The 15,493-nt window shown below is 48.7% G+C and overlaps 1 protein-coding gene across 3 annotated transcripts in view; it reads left to right on the top strand.

Moving 5' to 3' along the window:
- The first annotated feature begins 4,270 nt into the window (after positions 1–4,270).
- The window catches only part of DTX1 (deltex E3 ubiquitin ligase 1), a 56,224-nt gene continuing 45,001 nt past the window's right edge, over positions 4,271–15,493 (top strand). Inside the window, exons 1-2 of one of the 3 annotated variants that reach the window (XM_083590190.1) lie at positions 4,271–4,395; positions 5,236–6,589. In XM_083590190.1, coding sequence (XP_083446316.1) covers positions 6,331–6,589 — 259 coding nt within the window. In that variant the 5' untranslated portion in view covers positions 4,271–4,395; positions 5,236–6,330. Of the gene's footprint in view, positions 4,396–4,708; positions 4,803–4,937; positions 4,996–5,235; positions 6,590–15,493 lie in introns of those variants that run through there. The other 2 variants (XM_083590191.1, XM_083590192.1) reach the window with 2 other exon arrangements.

Genomic DNA, 15,493 nt, shown 5'->3' with positions numbered 1-15,493 from the left:
TCTGTCTAGCAAATTCGGAGTGAAATGTCTCAACAACAGTTGCTTTATGGCCAGGGCACACCGTCGAGATGACCGCATGGGAGAGACTTTGGAAAGTAGATTTGTAATTTACTGACTTCATGTTATATGTTGTTGTTGTTTAGTCGTTTAGTCGTGTCCGACTCTTCGTGACCCCCTGGACCAGAGCACGCCAGGCACTCCTGTCTTCCACTGCCTCCCGCAGTTTGGTCAGACTCATGCTGGTAGCTTCAAGAACACTATCCAACCATCTCGTCCTCTGTCGTCCCCTTCTCCTTGTACCCTCCATCTTTCCCAACACCAGGGTCTTTTCCAGGGAGTCTTCTCTTCTCATGAGGTGGCCAAAGTATTGGAGCCTCAGCTTCAGGATCTGTCCTTCCAGTGAGCACTCAGGGCTGATTTCCTTAAGAATGGATACGTTTGATCTTCTTGCAGTCCATGGGACTCTCAAGAGTCTCCTCCAGCACCATAATTCAAAAGCATCCATTCTTCGGCGATCAGCCTTCTTTATGGTCCAGCTCTCACTTCCATACATCACTACTGGGAAAACCATGGCTTTAACTATACGAACCTTTGTTGGCAAGGTGATGTGTAGCCAGGATTTATGTTAGATGGGGCAGGATACGCCCTGCCGTCTTGTTCTGTCTAGCAAATTCGGAGTGAAATATCTCAACAACAGTTGCTTTATGGCCAGGGCACACCTTCGAGATGAGCGCATGGGAGAGACTATGGAAAGTAGATTTGTAATTTACTGACTTCATATTATATACCTTGCGAGAAAGCTTTATGAAAATGATGTATAGGTGGTACTTAACCCCGTATAAACTAGCGTTCGTTGGTTAAAAGGCTGCTGATGAATCACCTCTAAATTCTTTAATGGGCTGCCTGCCTCAAACATGTCCCCAAGTTTGGAGCAGGATCACTCCTTGCATTGATCCCATGTGACCACCAGAGGGAGCTCTGAAGCAACGATTGTCTCCTTGGCATTCCTAGAAATGGTTAGCTGGAGGCAGAAGCTCTGCATCACTTGCGTAATATTATTATTAATCTGTTACAGGAAAAACATCATTCTGCTTATTGCATTCTGAGAATCCAAAAGAAGTCTCTAGGCACCTCCAGCCTCCTTTTCTGGGTGGATTTCCCTTCTTCCGCTCTGCATCAAATGTTCACTTGCTCATCTCTGTTATGTTATACTTTGATAAAGCCAGTTTGCAAATTGACTTCCCTTATGATTTGATTTACTTTTCTAAGAAGAGAAAGGAGAAGAGAGCCCTACGTCTGCCTGACCTTGATGTACATCAAGGAAGCTTTAAAGCCAGGATGGGGAATCTGTAACTGCCCGACCACGTTGTTGGACTACAACTCCCATCATCCCTGACTGTTGGTTGTGGATGATGGGTGTTGTAGTCCAACAACATATGGAGGGCCACATAGTAGCCATTCCTTGTTATTGATTGATGGATGGATTGCATTTCTAGTCAATTGTTTCCCAAGGAGCTGAAGGTGGTATACGTGGTTCTCTTCCCATGGGTGTAGCCAGGATTTGGGGGGGGGCAGGACTTGCCCCACTTGATTATGCCCATGTCTCCACCTGTTTTATCCTCACAATGTCTCTGTGTCGTAGGTTAGGCTGAGAAGCAGTGACTGGCCTGAGGTCACCCACAGACCTTCCTGGATGAGTGAGGATTTGAACTCTGGTCTCCCAGGTTCCAGTCCAACACTTTAACCACTAAGCCACTATTGCCTCTTTGGAACAAAAGAAACAGTTTGCGCATCCTGGTTTTAAAATGAAATGTGCGGAGTGTTTGCAGTTCAGCATTTTTAATTTAATTAAATCACAATACCATCGTGACCACAGAAATGGTGTTTGCTTCTGATATCCTGATGCTTAAACACATTTATCTGGGAATCAGCAAATTAGGGAAGTTTTTAATGTCTGGTGTTTTATTGTTTTTTTAATATTTTGTTGGAAGCCGCCCAGAGTGGCTGGGGAAACCCAGCCAGATGGGCGGGGAATGAATGAATGAATGAATGAATAAATAAATAATAGCACTGTTTTGTTGCAGGGGCTTTTCACTCGTGGCTCCCCCTCTGTGGAATGCTTTCTGCAGTGACGCCTACCTGGCACCTTCATGTACATCTATTTGGTGATAGGTAAAGTGGGTGGCGCTGTGGGATGCGGGTGGTGCTGTGGGTTAAACCACTGAGCCTAGGGCTTGCTGATCAGAAGGTTGGCGGTTTGAATCCCCGCGATGGGCTGAGCTCCTGTTGCTCGGTCCCTGCTCCTGCCAACCTAGCAGTTCGAAAGCACGTCAAAGTGCATGTAGATAAATATGAATGAATGAATTTATTAATACGGTCATAGACCAGCTTCAACAAACACAATATCACAGATCATAAAAAAATATCAGGAATACAAGGGACAATATGCAATAACAAGAATTTAAATATAAAAATTAAAATTAATTGTTAGCGTGCCCCCTGTAATTAACATTTAGGGGATTGGACATTATGGGATACCACTTGCTTCCTGCGATTGATTGCAGATGCACAGAATTTAGCTACATTTAATGTAGTCTTGGGCTTCTTGTCCTCTAGCAGTAGTTTTAGACATGTAGATAAATAGGTACCGCTCCGGCGGGAAGGTAAACGGTGTTTCTGTGCGCTGCTCTGGTTTGCCAGAAGCGGCTTAGTCATGCTGGCCACATGACCTGGGAGCTCCCTCAGCCAATAAAGCGAGATGAGCGCCGCAACCCCAGAGTCGTCCGTGACTGGACCTAATGGTCAGGGGTCCCTTTACCTTTACCTAAAGAGTTACCTCTCTCCACCCACCACCCAGGCTCTGGATGCCCTTGAGATGATGTCTGCAGTTAATGTGCTGCCCAAACTTCCTGTGAACAGGTGGCGGCGGCTTGATTTTCTTTTGTTGTTTTGCGTGCATGGCACAAATTATTCCCGAACACATATGATTACATTGCAGATGTTTTATACAAATTCTTTAAGTGGTATCATATATTTTTGCTGATGCCTTTAAATGGGTTGGCTTTGGGTAACAAGTGTCTAAGAAGTCTATTATTATTATTATTATTATTATTATTATTATTATGGCTTTTCTTCAGCCAGAACTCTCTGGAACTCAGTTCCAGCCCCTTTCAGGTAGGTAGCATTGCCATTATAAGAGAACAAGGGAGGCATTCATGGTGAGTTCTGGCCCCTCTTTCTCTAGAAAAGTACCACTGATGATGATGATATTTTTATCCTAAATAAACATGTGCAACTCAGGCCACTTATCTCTGTCTATATGTATTTTAAAATCAGAAAGGGTGAACATAGCAACCTCTGCGGACACACCAGGCCAACTGCTGCCGGTGGGCCTGTTTGAACATAGGAACAACAGAGCATCAAAAGTGGCCTTGGACCAAATCAGTTGGCCACCAGGGATAGCTCAGAGGGCAGAGCATGAGACTCTTATCTCAGGGTCCTGGGTAAGGGCAGAAGATTCCTGCATTGCAGGGGGTTGGACTAGATGATCCTCAGGGTCCCTTCCAACCCTACAGTTCCATGATCTCAGAGCCTTGTCTACTCTGACTGGCAGCAGCTCTCCACGGTTTCTGGCGGGGGTCTCTCCCAGCCCTACCTGGAGATGCTGGGGATCAACCCTGGGAACCTGCTGCATGATGAGCTACTGCCCTGCACTGTGTACTGAATCAGCCCCTTGGTCCATTTAGCTCAGTATTTCCTACATTGACTGGCAGCAGCTCTCCAGGATCCAGACAAGGGCAACATTCCTAGCCCTGGTGAGGAATGAACCTGGGACCTTCTACATGCAAAACAGATGCTCTACCTACTAAGCTAAGCCCCTTCCCCCCAACCATCATTGGATGCTGGGGTCCCAGAACTCTGGGACCCTCCAGTTGCTATCGGACTCCAATTCCCATCAGCAGCAGCCAACAGGGCCATGAGGCAGGGGTGATAGGAGTTGGAGTCCAGCAGGAGGAAGAGGGCCACGGATACCCCATTCCTGGGGTAGGAGCCTTTAGAAGAAAACCCAAATTCTCCCATTCGACCTCCGGCTCGCTCCCGGGGCTGTTCGTTTGGCGGAGGGCGAGAACGGCAGCGCGAGCGCTCTGTGCATGTCCAGAGGCGCTCTTGACGCTTTTCTTTCACAGGTCCCGGCGCTTGTTTGAAACCTGGCCTGGATCCAGATAAGGTGGGAGGAGGGGAGAGAGGGAGGGAGAGAGAGAGAGAGAGGACCGGCTGGCTGCGGTTTCTGGCCGCCTCCGTGGGAGGGGCGAGGGATTCCCCCCCTCCCCTCCCCTCCGCTCGTTCCCACGGCTGCATCCAGCCTGCGCCATCCGGAGCTGGTCGTGGTACTAGGTAGGTAGGGTGGCGGGGTGAGGGACGCGCGCCCACCTGGAGGACAGGTGGCGGGGTGGGGTCTCTGCGGCAGGACGAGGCAGACCCCCCCCCTTCAGCTGCTGGGAGAAAAGCGATCTGCCCACCCCCTTTCTCGCCCCCCGCCTTTAAAAACCACCTCTTGACACACACTCTCTCCAACAAACGAGGCGTTTTTACGCTTGGAACCGGGAGGGGAGGGGTGAATGGAGCTATGGGGAGAGGGAGAGGGGAGGAGGCGATTTCGCGGCGGTGTGTACAGAAGCTGATTGGGCCCCTCTTGGTCCCCCCCCATCGTTCTCTCACCAGCACCCCCTCCAGCAGCGATCGGTTGCCCCCCCTCCCCCAAATTCTCCTTTGTGTCTGGCTCTTAGAATTTCACCAGCCAGGTAAGAAACAGCTGGGAGTCCTTTCTTCTCTTTGTCGCCCCCTCCCCGCCCGCATCTTGATGCATTTTGGGGTATATCTCGCCCCCACCGCCGCCTGTGTGATGTGGACAGATTAGCAAGCGGGGGGGGGGGCGGACAGGAGATAACATTCAAGAAGCCTCCCCCAACCACCCAAGATCTTTCATTCTACCAGGCAAGACAATGGGCAGGTTTGGTTTATGGAGGGGGGGGTGGGAGGAGGGGAGAGGGTGCCAGACTGGCAGATAGACTGGCAGACCCAGCCACCTACTAGACAGATCATAGCGGCAGGAGAGGAGGTGCCACCACTGCTACCCACTTGCCATAGGAAAGGGGGGGGCATCGCTGGAGAGAGGAGAGTTTCCTCCTGACGTGAATTCATCATCCTTATTGTGGTTCCTTTTTCCCATTCCAGGCTGGCTCCCTCCAGTCCTTGCATCAGGCAGAGTCAAAGGACCAGACCGAGCTGCGGAAAACAAGGATGACACAGCCTGGGCTGGTGGCGGGGGCGACCCCCGAAAGCCGGCGGGCTCTCCCCTGCCTTCTGCTCCGCTGCAGCCCTCTGGTCTAAAGCAAGCAGCCTCTTGACCCGGGTCAGCAGCTCTCGCCTGTCGCCACCGCAGGCCTCTGATCTCCAAACCCTGTCCTTCTAGCCTGTTGTTGTGGCCGAGAGGGTGAGGACTCTGCCACAGCCTGGCCAGAGGTTGGATCTGGCCCCATTCCCTGCAGAAAGCTTTGCCCTCCGAGGCCACAGGATCCTACGCAAAGGGTCAGTCTCCTGTCTCCATTTCTGCAGTGGGGGTCCCTAGAGCTGAGCCGTGGAAGACCAGGTCAGACTGTGGGAAGTGTTGAGGAAATCTCAGGGGATGGAAGGGAGCTGGGCCGCCTGAAAACAAGACCAGGAAGGGAAAACAGGAGGAGAGTCTGCTGAGAAGTCTTGGAGGCCTTGAAGGAAAAGGTTGGAGCTCTTCATTCCACCAGAAGGAGGTCTTCAGTCACCAGACTGAAGGCACACAAGGTGAATATTAAGATCTTCAGTGCCCCTGACTGGAGGTGAAGCTCAGAGGCCTTCGCTCCGCCTGACCGAAAGCACACAGAACATTCACAGGCTTCCCCAATAATTTGGGAGACGTGCATTCACTGATAGCAGCCTATCGCCATCCTCAGTGGTGGCCTGAACATCTCAGCTGGTCTGCTGTTGTTGCCATTTGGGGTGATTGAGACATTGCTCCTCATCGCCACATAGTCAGACGTGCCGCAAAAACCAATAGTTTTCCGACAAGACTGGCTCGCTCTGAAGAAAAGGTCACAAGCTCTCATCCTGCAAGGAGTGCATCTCTTTCTCTGCGTTCCTCAAGCCCCAGGTGACCTGGCTGTGGTAGGAGATGCAGCCTTCAGAACTGAGGATCACATTCTGAGCCCCGCAGGCGCTCCCAAACCAATGAGGGAGAGGGCGCCCGGCTGGTGACCCCCGCCTGCCTCCCATGCCAGGCCGGCAGGGTCAGGCACCATGGCGCAACCTGGCACAGGGACCCTGGTCTTGGCGAACGGTTGGGGCTTCCCTCCCAATAATGTGGCCCGCGTCGTGGTTTGGGAGTGGCTGAACGAACACGGGCGCTGGCGGCCCTACACGGCGGCCGTGTGCCACCACATCGAGAACGTCCTGAAGGAAGATGCCCGGGGGAGCGTCGTCTTGGGGCAGGTGGATGCCCAGCTGTCTCCGTACATTATCGACCTGCAGTCGATGCATCAGTTCCGTCAGGACACAGGTAAGGCGTAAAGTCACGCTGCTTTGTCCCCTTCGAGTAGGAGGGAACGTCATATGATGACTTTGGGGGGGGGGAGCTGAGGCTGTCCTGGGTCTGCACTGGGTAGAAACAAGTGGCAACGCTTTTAATCATAGAATTGTTGAGTCGGAAGGGGACCCACAAGGATCATCCAGTCCAACCCCCTTGGATGGCCACCCAAGCTGTGTTTGAAAACCTCTAACAGAGGACAGTCCTCAACCTTCTGAGGCAGTCAGTTTCACTGCTGAGCAGCTCCTCCCTTCAGAAAGTTGCCCAGTGGTGTAGCGTGGGTTGTCAGCACCCGGGGCAAGGCAAGTAATTTGCGCCCCCTAACCCGGTAGGGGCAGAGAGCTGCGAGTGCAAGCGCGCCCCCCCAGATGTTGCGCCCGGTGCAGCCAGCCCCCCCTGCACCCCCCACGCTACGCCACTGAAGTTGCCTCTAATGTTTAGTCGGAATCTCCTTTCTTATCATTTGAATCTGGTGGTTCGGGTCTGGAGCACCAGAAAGCAAGCTTGCACCATCCTCCACGTGACAAGCCCTTGAGATATTTGGAGATAGCTATCATATCTCCTCTCAGTCTCCTCTTCTCCGGGCTGAACATACCTAAGGCCCTCAAACTATTCCTTGTAAGGCTTGGTTTCCAGACCCTTGATTATCTTGGCTGCCCCCCGCTCCACGTTCCAGCTTGTCAATACCGCTGTTAAATTGTGGCGCCCAGAAATGGACACAGGATTCCAGGTAGGATATGAGCAAGGCAGAATAGAATGTACTCTGACTTCCCTTGACCTGAACGCTATACTGCTGTTGATGCCGCCTAGAGATGAAAAAGCTTTTTGTTTTTTGCTGCTGCATCACACTGTTGACTCTGGGTTGAGCACTTTCTATCGCAAGTGGAATCTATAAATATCTGCCAATTGCATAGAAAAGCAGCACATTGGGGACAGGTCTATGCTGGACCCCTATTCCCTGACATGCTAGATTTCTACATGCATGGAGGTGTATCCCCCCCCACACACACACACTCCAGTTTGGAAACATTCAAACGTTTGGGCTTCCCTCTGCAATCTGGAAGCGATACAGTCTGACTCAAGCTTCTGTTTCTTGAGTCTACTGATTTTATAAGTTGGCCCAGAGGTTCAAAGGTGGAAGCTGCTCTGGAAACAACTTAGGCTGCCAATATCACCAAGAATGATGTGTATGTGTGTAGGATTTCAGGCTTCTTGGATTTGCTTTGGGCTGTTGTTTTTTTACTGGAACACCCCCCAAATCTATCTATCTATCTATCTATCTATCTATCTATCTATCTATCTATCTATCTATATCTACCATTCAGAGTGAAGTGCAAAAGGCAGACACATGCCCTCCAACATTTCTCCAATGAAAATAGGGATGTCTTATTCAATAATAATAATAATAATAATAATAATAATAATAATAATACCCCAACTGTCTGACTGGGTTGTCCCAGCCACTCTGGGCAGCTTCCAACCTATATAAAAACACAGCACATTAAAACAAACTTCCCTATACAGGGCTGCCTTCAGATGTCTTCTAAAACACTTCTAGTCACTTATCTCCTTGGCTTGGGGGTCGCCTAACTCTGTCCCTTGCAACATTTCTCCTGTGAAAATAGGGATGTGCTTAGGAAAAGCAGGACGTTCCAGGATCAAATCAGAAACCGGGAGGGCCTCTGTGCCTGAAAAATAGAAACACTTGGAGGGTCTGCCTGAGATGGTTAGGATGAAAATCCAGAGGGCCTGTGGCCACATTCTTGGCCTGAGGGATTTGTTTTCAGGACTAGGGATGAGCTGAGCCCGGAGTCCTTTCTTCATTTCAGCCGCCTCCTTTAGGCAGGGGAAAGTTGTTGTCGTATTGCTGCCGTTGAACCGTGGCGAGTCAGAAACCCACTCTCTCAAAGGGCTGTGTTGGCTACCAGCTTGGATGGCTTTAAAAAAGGACTGGGCAAACTCTAGAAGGGGGCTCTCCACAGCCGCTAGCCACAGTGACTCTGCTGCCACTGTCAGATGCGGTGAATGCCGGACAAGTGGGGAGCGTTTTTCTTATGCTCAAATCCTGCTTGCATCTGGTTGGCCACTGTGAGAACGGGGTGCTGGACAAGATGGGGCCATGCTCAGATCCAGAGGACCTCTTCTGATGTCTGTTATGATCTGCAAATATATCCTGATTTACTTTCTCTTCACCCCTCTTTGCCACACAGGAGTTGATTTGAAGTGGGCTTCATGTTTTCAAAACACAGCTCTCTAATCTTTTTCTAAGCACCTCAGACGTTTCCGGGTGGGCAATGAACTCAGGGGAAATTGAACTGGAGTGAGGGGCAGTGATCTGGCTACTGGATAGGATATTAATTTGGGGGAATAAATTATTTTGAGATTACTAGGAGGGTCATGGCTGAGGAAAGCTGAAGAGCAGCGGGATTTATTTGGAGCAGGTTCCGTCGGGAAATTCACTGGGGGTAAATAAATTGCAAAGGAGCTGATCTAAGATGGCTGGCAAACTAATTGAAGATTTTATCTGGGGCAGTTTGGACGGCTTGCCTTTGGTGACATTTAACATTCTACATTTGCATAGATATGCATTAGCATATGCAAACTTTGTGGCTTGCACTGTTGGTGTGTAGCTCCAGAGTCTTCTTTTCAGTGCCAGGGCCAGAGAGGGCATGTTATTGGGCAGAGTATTAAAATGCAAGTAAATGAAATAAATAAAAGGCAGGAGTGCCTCTGGGGAAATGCAGAGTGCTTTTTGGCTTACTGCTGAAGATGTGCCCTGAGTCTCCATGTGTCTGATATGAGCTCTAAGGGTGAAGAGCAAGGGTGGGAAATATTTTCCAGCCCGAGGGCCGCATTCCTTGCTGGGCAACCTTCTGGGGGCCACCTGGTGGGTGGAGCCAGAGGCAAAAGTGGGTGGGGCAATGGATCTAAATGCTACTTTTGTACAGTAGGCTAATTTCTGCACACATCCCTGCCCACCCTTTATCCAGCCGACCAAGAGGCCTGGTCAGAGTTCAAGGACACATTCCAGCCAGGCAGAAACACTTGAGGAGGATGTGAAGCAGGGCTGGTGAGGGGCGTGGCCTGGGAGAAGGGGCATGGCCTGGGGAGAGTGTGAAGGGCCTGATAGAGAGAGCCACCTTTGGTCCCTGGACGTGAGGATACTCATTCATGGTGCAGAGGCAAAAACAAAGAAACCAATTTCATCCAGAGTCGAGCTCCAGCATATGCATATTCAGTAATGCTTCTGAATACCAGTTGCTAGAAATCTCAGAGGAGGGGAGCGGGCTCTTGCGCTTGGATCCTGCTTGCAGGTTTCCCACAGGATTCTGGTTGGCCACTGTGAGAAAAGGAAGCTGGACTAGATGGGCCACTGGCCTCACCCAGCAGGGCGCTTTGTATGTTCTTCTGCACCACTGAGCCAGCGTTCGAAATTCACCTCGCTATTGGCCACTTGCGACCAGGCGAAGATGACTGGGTGCCAGGAAGGCGCCTGACCTCTCCATTCTTTCGAGGTGCATGCCTGGGGGTCCTTGAATCTTGACTCTTTCCACATGCTAGCAACACATCCTGTAGCGAATTCTATCATTATAGTCTATCTGCACAGTCAGAATGAATTTCAGGAACCAGAAGGTTGTGTGGAAAGAAATAGGTTTTTCGAGCCATCCGGGCCCAAAATGGCAACTAAGCATTCCGTTTTGGCAACTGCAACCCCAGTTTAAGGAGCCATTTGGCACCCAGCTTATATATCTGAGTTTCTAACACTGTGCTGAGCCTGTGCTTCTGTTTTTAGAGTGTAGTACTAGGAGGAGAAGGGACGCGGGTGGCGCTGTGGGTTAAACCACAGAGCTTAGGACTTGCCAATCAGAAGGTCAGTGGTTCAAATCCCCGTGACAGGGTGATCTCCCGTTGCTCGGTCCCTGCTCCTGCCAACCTAGCAGTTTGAAAGCACTTCAAAGTTCAAGTAGATAAATAGGTACCACTGCGGCGGGAGGGTAAACGGCGTTTCTGGGCGCTGCTCTGGTTCGCTATAAGCGGCTTAGTCATGCTGGCCACATGACCCGGAAGCTGTACGCCGGCTCCCTTGGCCAATAAAGCAAGATGAGCATCGCAACCCCAGAGTCGGTCACAACTGGACCTAACGGTCAGGGGTCCCTTTACCCTTTACCTTTACTAGGAGGAGAGCAACCCAAATCTTTCATTCAGCCAGAAGCTCCCTGGGAGATCTTGGGCAAGTCTCTCCCTCTCTCTGCCTGACCTACCTCTCAGGCTTGTTGTGAGAATAATTGTTGGTGGGAGAAAACCGTAGCTCTTGCCTTTTGCTCCCTGGAGGAAGAGTTGGGCAAAAATGATACAAATAAAAGGCCTCGTGATCTGGCGTTTGTTCACCACTCCCTTCCCCCTCCTCCCCACACAGAGTTGAGCCAAATCAACAGAGGCGTTTGTTTTCCTTTTGCAACCCAGGTGCTGCAGAGATCCAGAGGGACCTGGGTGTGTCATCTCCTGAGCCTCCAGTGAAGGCCTTTTGATACCTTAGCCTAGAGACAGCCGGCTTGTTTTTTTGTTTGAAGAGAATGGGAGGCAGTGCAATAAGGAAATCTGCTTGTTGATAAGGACCTGCCAAACCAGTCGCCCCCATTCCTGTACTTAGGCCACGAGGGATTATATTCTGAAGCCACACAAGACAGTTGCCTTGCTGCCGCTCAGCAGGGTTAGGCTGGATGGGAGTCCAACTGGGACCCCCTTATACGAGTTCAGCTTTGAGGGTGATGGTGGTTGGACAGTTAGACATGGGAGTCATGGGTTTGTTATGAGAGAAAAAACTGCTCCCTTTCCCTTATGGGGTATTCCAGAACCTGCATAGAGTCCTTGAGGGTTCCCTATCGCTAGGAGGAAACAACAGAGGCCAACCAGAGTACAGTGAAGGGGGAGAAGTATTTGACCCCCTGCTAAATTTGCCTGGTGGCCACCTACAAGAAACGTCTGACCTCTCTAACTGCCAACAAGGGTTTTGCCACCAAGTACTAAGTCACCTTTTGCAAAGGGATCAAATACTTATTTCACTCATTATAATGCACATCAGTCTCCGACTTTTGTCTTCTGGGTTTCTGGAGGTTTTCCTGTTGTTATTCTTTTCTCTCACAGCTACAATAAACCTACCATTAAAATTATGGACTGGTCATTTCTTCGTCAGAGGGCAAACGGGCAAATTTAGCAGGGGATCAAATACTCCCCTCCCCAGTGAATATTGAGAAGCAAAGCGGCTAGTAAGCCTGATCTTTATTGAACTGTTGCAGCTGGGTCCCCACTCCCCACATGCAGGAGGGAGAAGAACCCTGAGCAATGGCGCACAAGCCCTTATATAGACTTTTGAAATTGCCCACCCTGTAGCTCAAGACTACCACTCCCAAAACATCATGCATACATCACAGAAGGAGGCGATCTACAGCAGAAATCCTGTCTGCCAGGATACCTGATGATGGTCACTGATTGCATTACCTGAGCAGCCTGGCCATTCTGTTGTGATGGTTAATATTTTAGTTCCTGAGCCCAGGTCACAGGCTCACCCTATTCCTACGTAAATATGCTCTTAAGACAGGATTTGCAAGCAAAAAGACAATGGGAAGGCTTGCCCCATTTGCCTCCCTTACTGCAGAGGAACATTTGAGGTCATTGGGAGAGTCAAAATGGCTTCAGGATTGCTCTCCTGTGCTATTTCAGACACATGGTTTATACAGTTAGATATGTGTGCATTTATGAATATTCTATATTTGAGACCTTAAAAGTCTTATAACAGGTTCAAATCCACTCTCAGCCAGGAAACTCACTGCGGGACTTTGGGCCAGTCATTTCATAGAATCATAGAACTGTAGAGTGGGAAATAGGGCTGCCATACACCCAAATTTCCCTGGATATTACCGGGATTTCAAAGGCGGAATTGACGCTTTGTCCTGGATCTTGGGCAAGTCAATGAAAAAGTGTGGGGGTTTTGAGACTTCCGGGTTGGTGCCATTGTCTAATGGCGGATTCCCTCCGAGCTCCGGAGGGAATCGGCTCCGTAGCGTCTGGGTCTGGCCGCTGCGGCGAAGCGGGGACCCTTAAAATCACAGGCGCGGATGCCTGTGAACACAGAGACTCGGCGGGCACCATTTGCGCCCCCCCAATCCGCGACGGAGCCTTTTTAAAGGCTTCGGAACGGAGGCAGGGTAAGGCGTGGTGCTGAGAGTACTGCCTCGTCTACGGAGTGAAGCCGCAAGCCATTGACAGAGAGCGCCAACTTCTTCTAAGATCGATTGGATTCTAAAACATCAACCCGTGAGTAATACGGAGATTGGAACTTTAAAAAATTTCTTATTTTGGATTTGGAACGAGCGGGAAGGGGCTAAAAAGGAAGTCCACCCTCCCCCCTCTTGTAAACAACTTAAAGCAAAGGACTGGGCAGCTAAGGTCGAGAGAATCTGTTTCTTGCTTTTTTTAACAAAAGATCCTGACCTCACGGTCTGGACATTATAAGGAGATATTCTGGAGGATAAAAAGAATTTTGGGAGCTGAAACTACACCCCCCCCCTAGACCCGGGAACGTCCGATGAGAAAGCCTGTTGCATGGAAGATTTTGACAGCTGTCAAGTGAGCTGCTAGTCAGCTAGTTGTCAGCTGGAAAAAGAGAACATTGTTTCTGCTGTTTTTGCTGGTTTATTCGGGATAACTTGTTGAAAATAAGGTTGATACAAAATAACTGGACTTTTGGTTTTTGAGCTGAAAGGAAGATCAAGGAATTAAATCCCCCTAGAGGGGTAACAAGGATACTACATTACAAAAATGGCTGGAGTGTCTAAATTCCAAGCAGAATTGGACAGAGCACTTGTTCTCTTGGGAAACTTACAAGATGAGTACGATGCTTTGTCTACAGAGGTATCGCTATTACACTGGACAGTAAACAACAGCTTGGAGTCTGATAAGGATTTGAAACAGGAAGCCTATTCAATTGAACAAATAAATGAAACCGAAAGCGTAGACACGATGGAGCAATATGTTCTTTTTGAAGAAAACGAAGGAGGAGATGGAGGTTTGCAGGAGTCAAAGGAGAGCTACAATATGAGGCCTGACATGATGATAAAAAAGGACAATAAAAACTGGATGCGGAAAGCCTGGTTTGATTGGGAGTTTGGAAAATGGAGAGATCCTCTTTTGAGGAGATCTGAAGACCTGAGGATTATAAATTTGTTGAAGGTGGAAGCTGGAGCTGTGGGGACATTTGGATTTGAAAGAAATTTGAAACAAGAGTTGGAATACCCCATAGGCTTTGCTTTTGCTTTTAAGTATGGAGGACTGGCTAGAAGCAACACCGATTCTGTTGGGCCGGAGCCCCTCCGAGACCTGGGGCTTAACATCAAGGTCTATCAAAGAGACCGGCAGAAAGGAACTGAGAGAGACATAAGGGCCTCGGACCTGAGATCTCCAGGCTAAATAAATAATATAAAGACTGATGGATATTGGTTGGGGACTGGAACCGGGAGAGGGGTGGGTGGAGGTTGGGAATCCAAAGGGTACATAAGGATAATTTGCATTGCTTTGTTTGTTTTATATTTTGTTAGTGGTAAGGAAATTGGGTAAACCGTGGAAGGGAAATTTTGGTCGACTTTAGGAAAAAGGTTTAAGAATAAATTAATGAGGTATAAGTATTGATGCGTAATTTTAATAAGGTGAAATTGGTTTTTTTTCTTTTTTTTTTAAATTAAGTGAAAATAAGGCTGTTAAAAATAAATTAAGGAAATGGAAAAAAGAAGTAAAGTAAAATAACAGTATGTTAGAATAAATGTTTAAGTTAAGGTGAAGAAATAAGTTAAGGACTTGCTGAATTGACAATTTAAATTGGAATACAAGAAGGGGAGGTGTGAGGAGGTCTGAGAAACAAGGTTGAGGAAAATAAGTATCAGAAACTGTATGTGTTTTCTCTATTTTTCTGTTTAGTTTTGAATATGCTTTTTTGTGTTGTTTTTATTTTGTTTATTTTTTGTTTTTGTTTGTTGTGTGTTTTTCGAAAATACCAATAAATATTTAATAAAAAAAAAAAAAAAAAGTGTGGGGTTTTTTTTGGCATTTCTGTAACAGCTTTTGGGGTCTTCCTAAAAAAAAGTCCAACAACTTTCGGGGTGTCCTGGTTTTTCACTTATTGAAATATGGCAACCCTGGTGGTTAGGGCCCTCCAAGGGTCATCCAGTCCAACCCCTGCAATGCAGGAATCACAGCTAAAGGAGCCCTGATGGATGGCCATCTAACCTCTGTTTAAAAGCCTCCAACGAAGGAGAGGCCACCACTTTCCAAGGGAGTCCATTCAAACCGCTCTCAATGTTACTTAATGTTTAGTCGGAATTGCCTTCCTTGTAATCTGAATCCATAGGTTCAAAGTCCTGCGCTCTGGAGGAGCAGAAAACAAGTGCGCTCCATCTTCCGTGGGACAGCCCTTCTTATCAGCCTAAGCTACCTCTCAGGGTTGTTAGGGGCAATTGAACCTGTCTCATCTTTCCCATGTTAAGTTCAGTTGTCCACATTTTCACATCCATTTGCAGTTGTTGTGCTTGTTTCAAAAGCCCCCAAGAAAATTCACCAGCATTTTAGCATTGTCCCGTGCCCCCCCCTTATTACTCCTGAATCTTCCACATTCAGCTTCCTTTTACCTCCACAAGTTCTAGGGCTATTACAGAGGGAGAAAAACAGACCCTCCAAGTGTCCCTATTTTCCAAAGACACCCCAAATCTACAGAAGCTGTCTCCGTTTTTGATTTGATCCCAGTAGGTCCTGCTTTTCCTTAGGATGTTCCTATTTTCATTGGATAAACGTTGGAGGGTATGGAGTTATGCAACCCCCAAGCCAGGG

The sequence above is a fragment of the Podarcis filfolensis genome (genome assembly GCF_964270895.1).
Source record: "Podarcis filfolensis genome assembly, chromosome: 16".
NCBI classification, from domain to species: domain Eukaryota; kingdom Metazoa; phylum Chordata; class Lepidosauria; order Squamata; family Lacertidae; genus Podarcis; species Podarcis filfolensis.
This window is presented reverse-complemented; position numbering and strand designations above follow the sequence as displayed.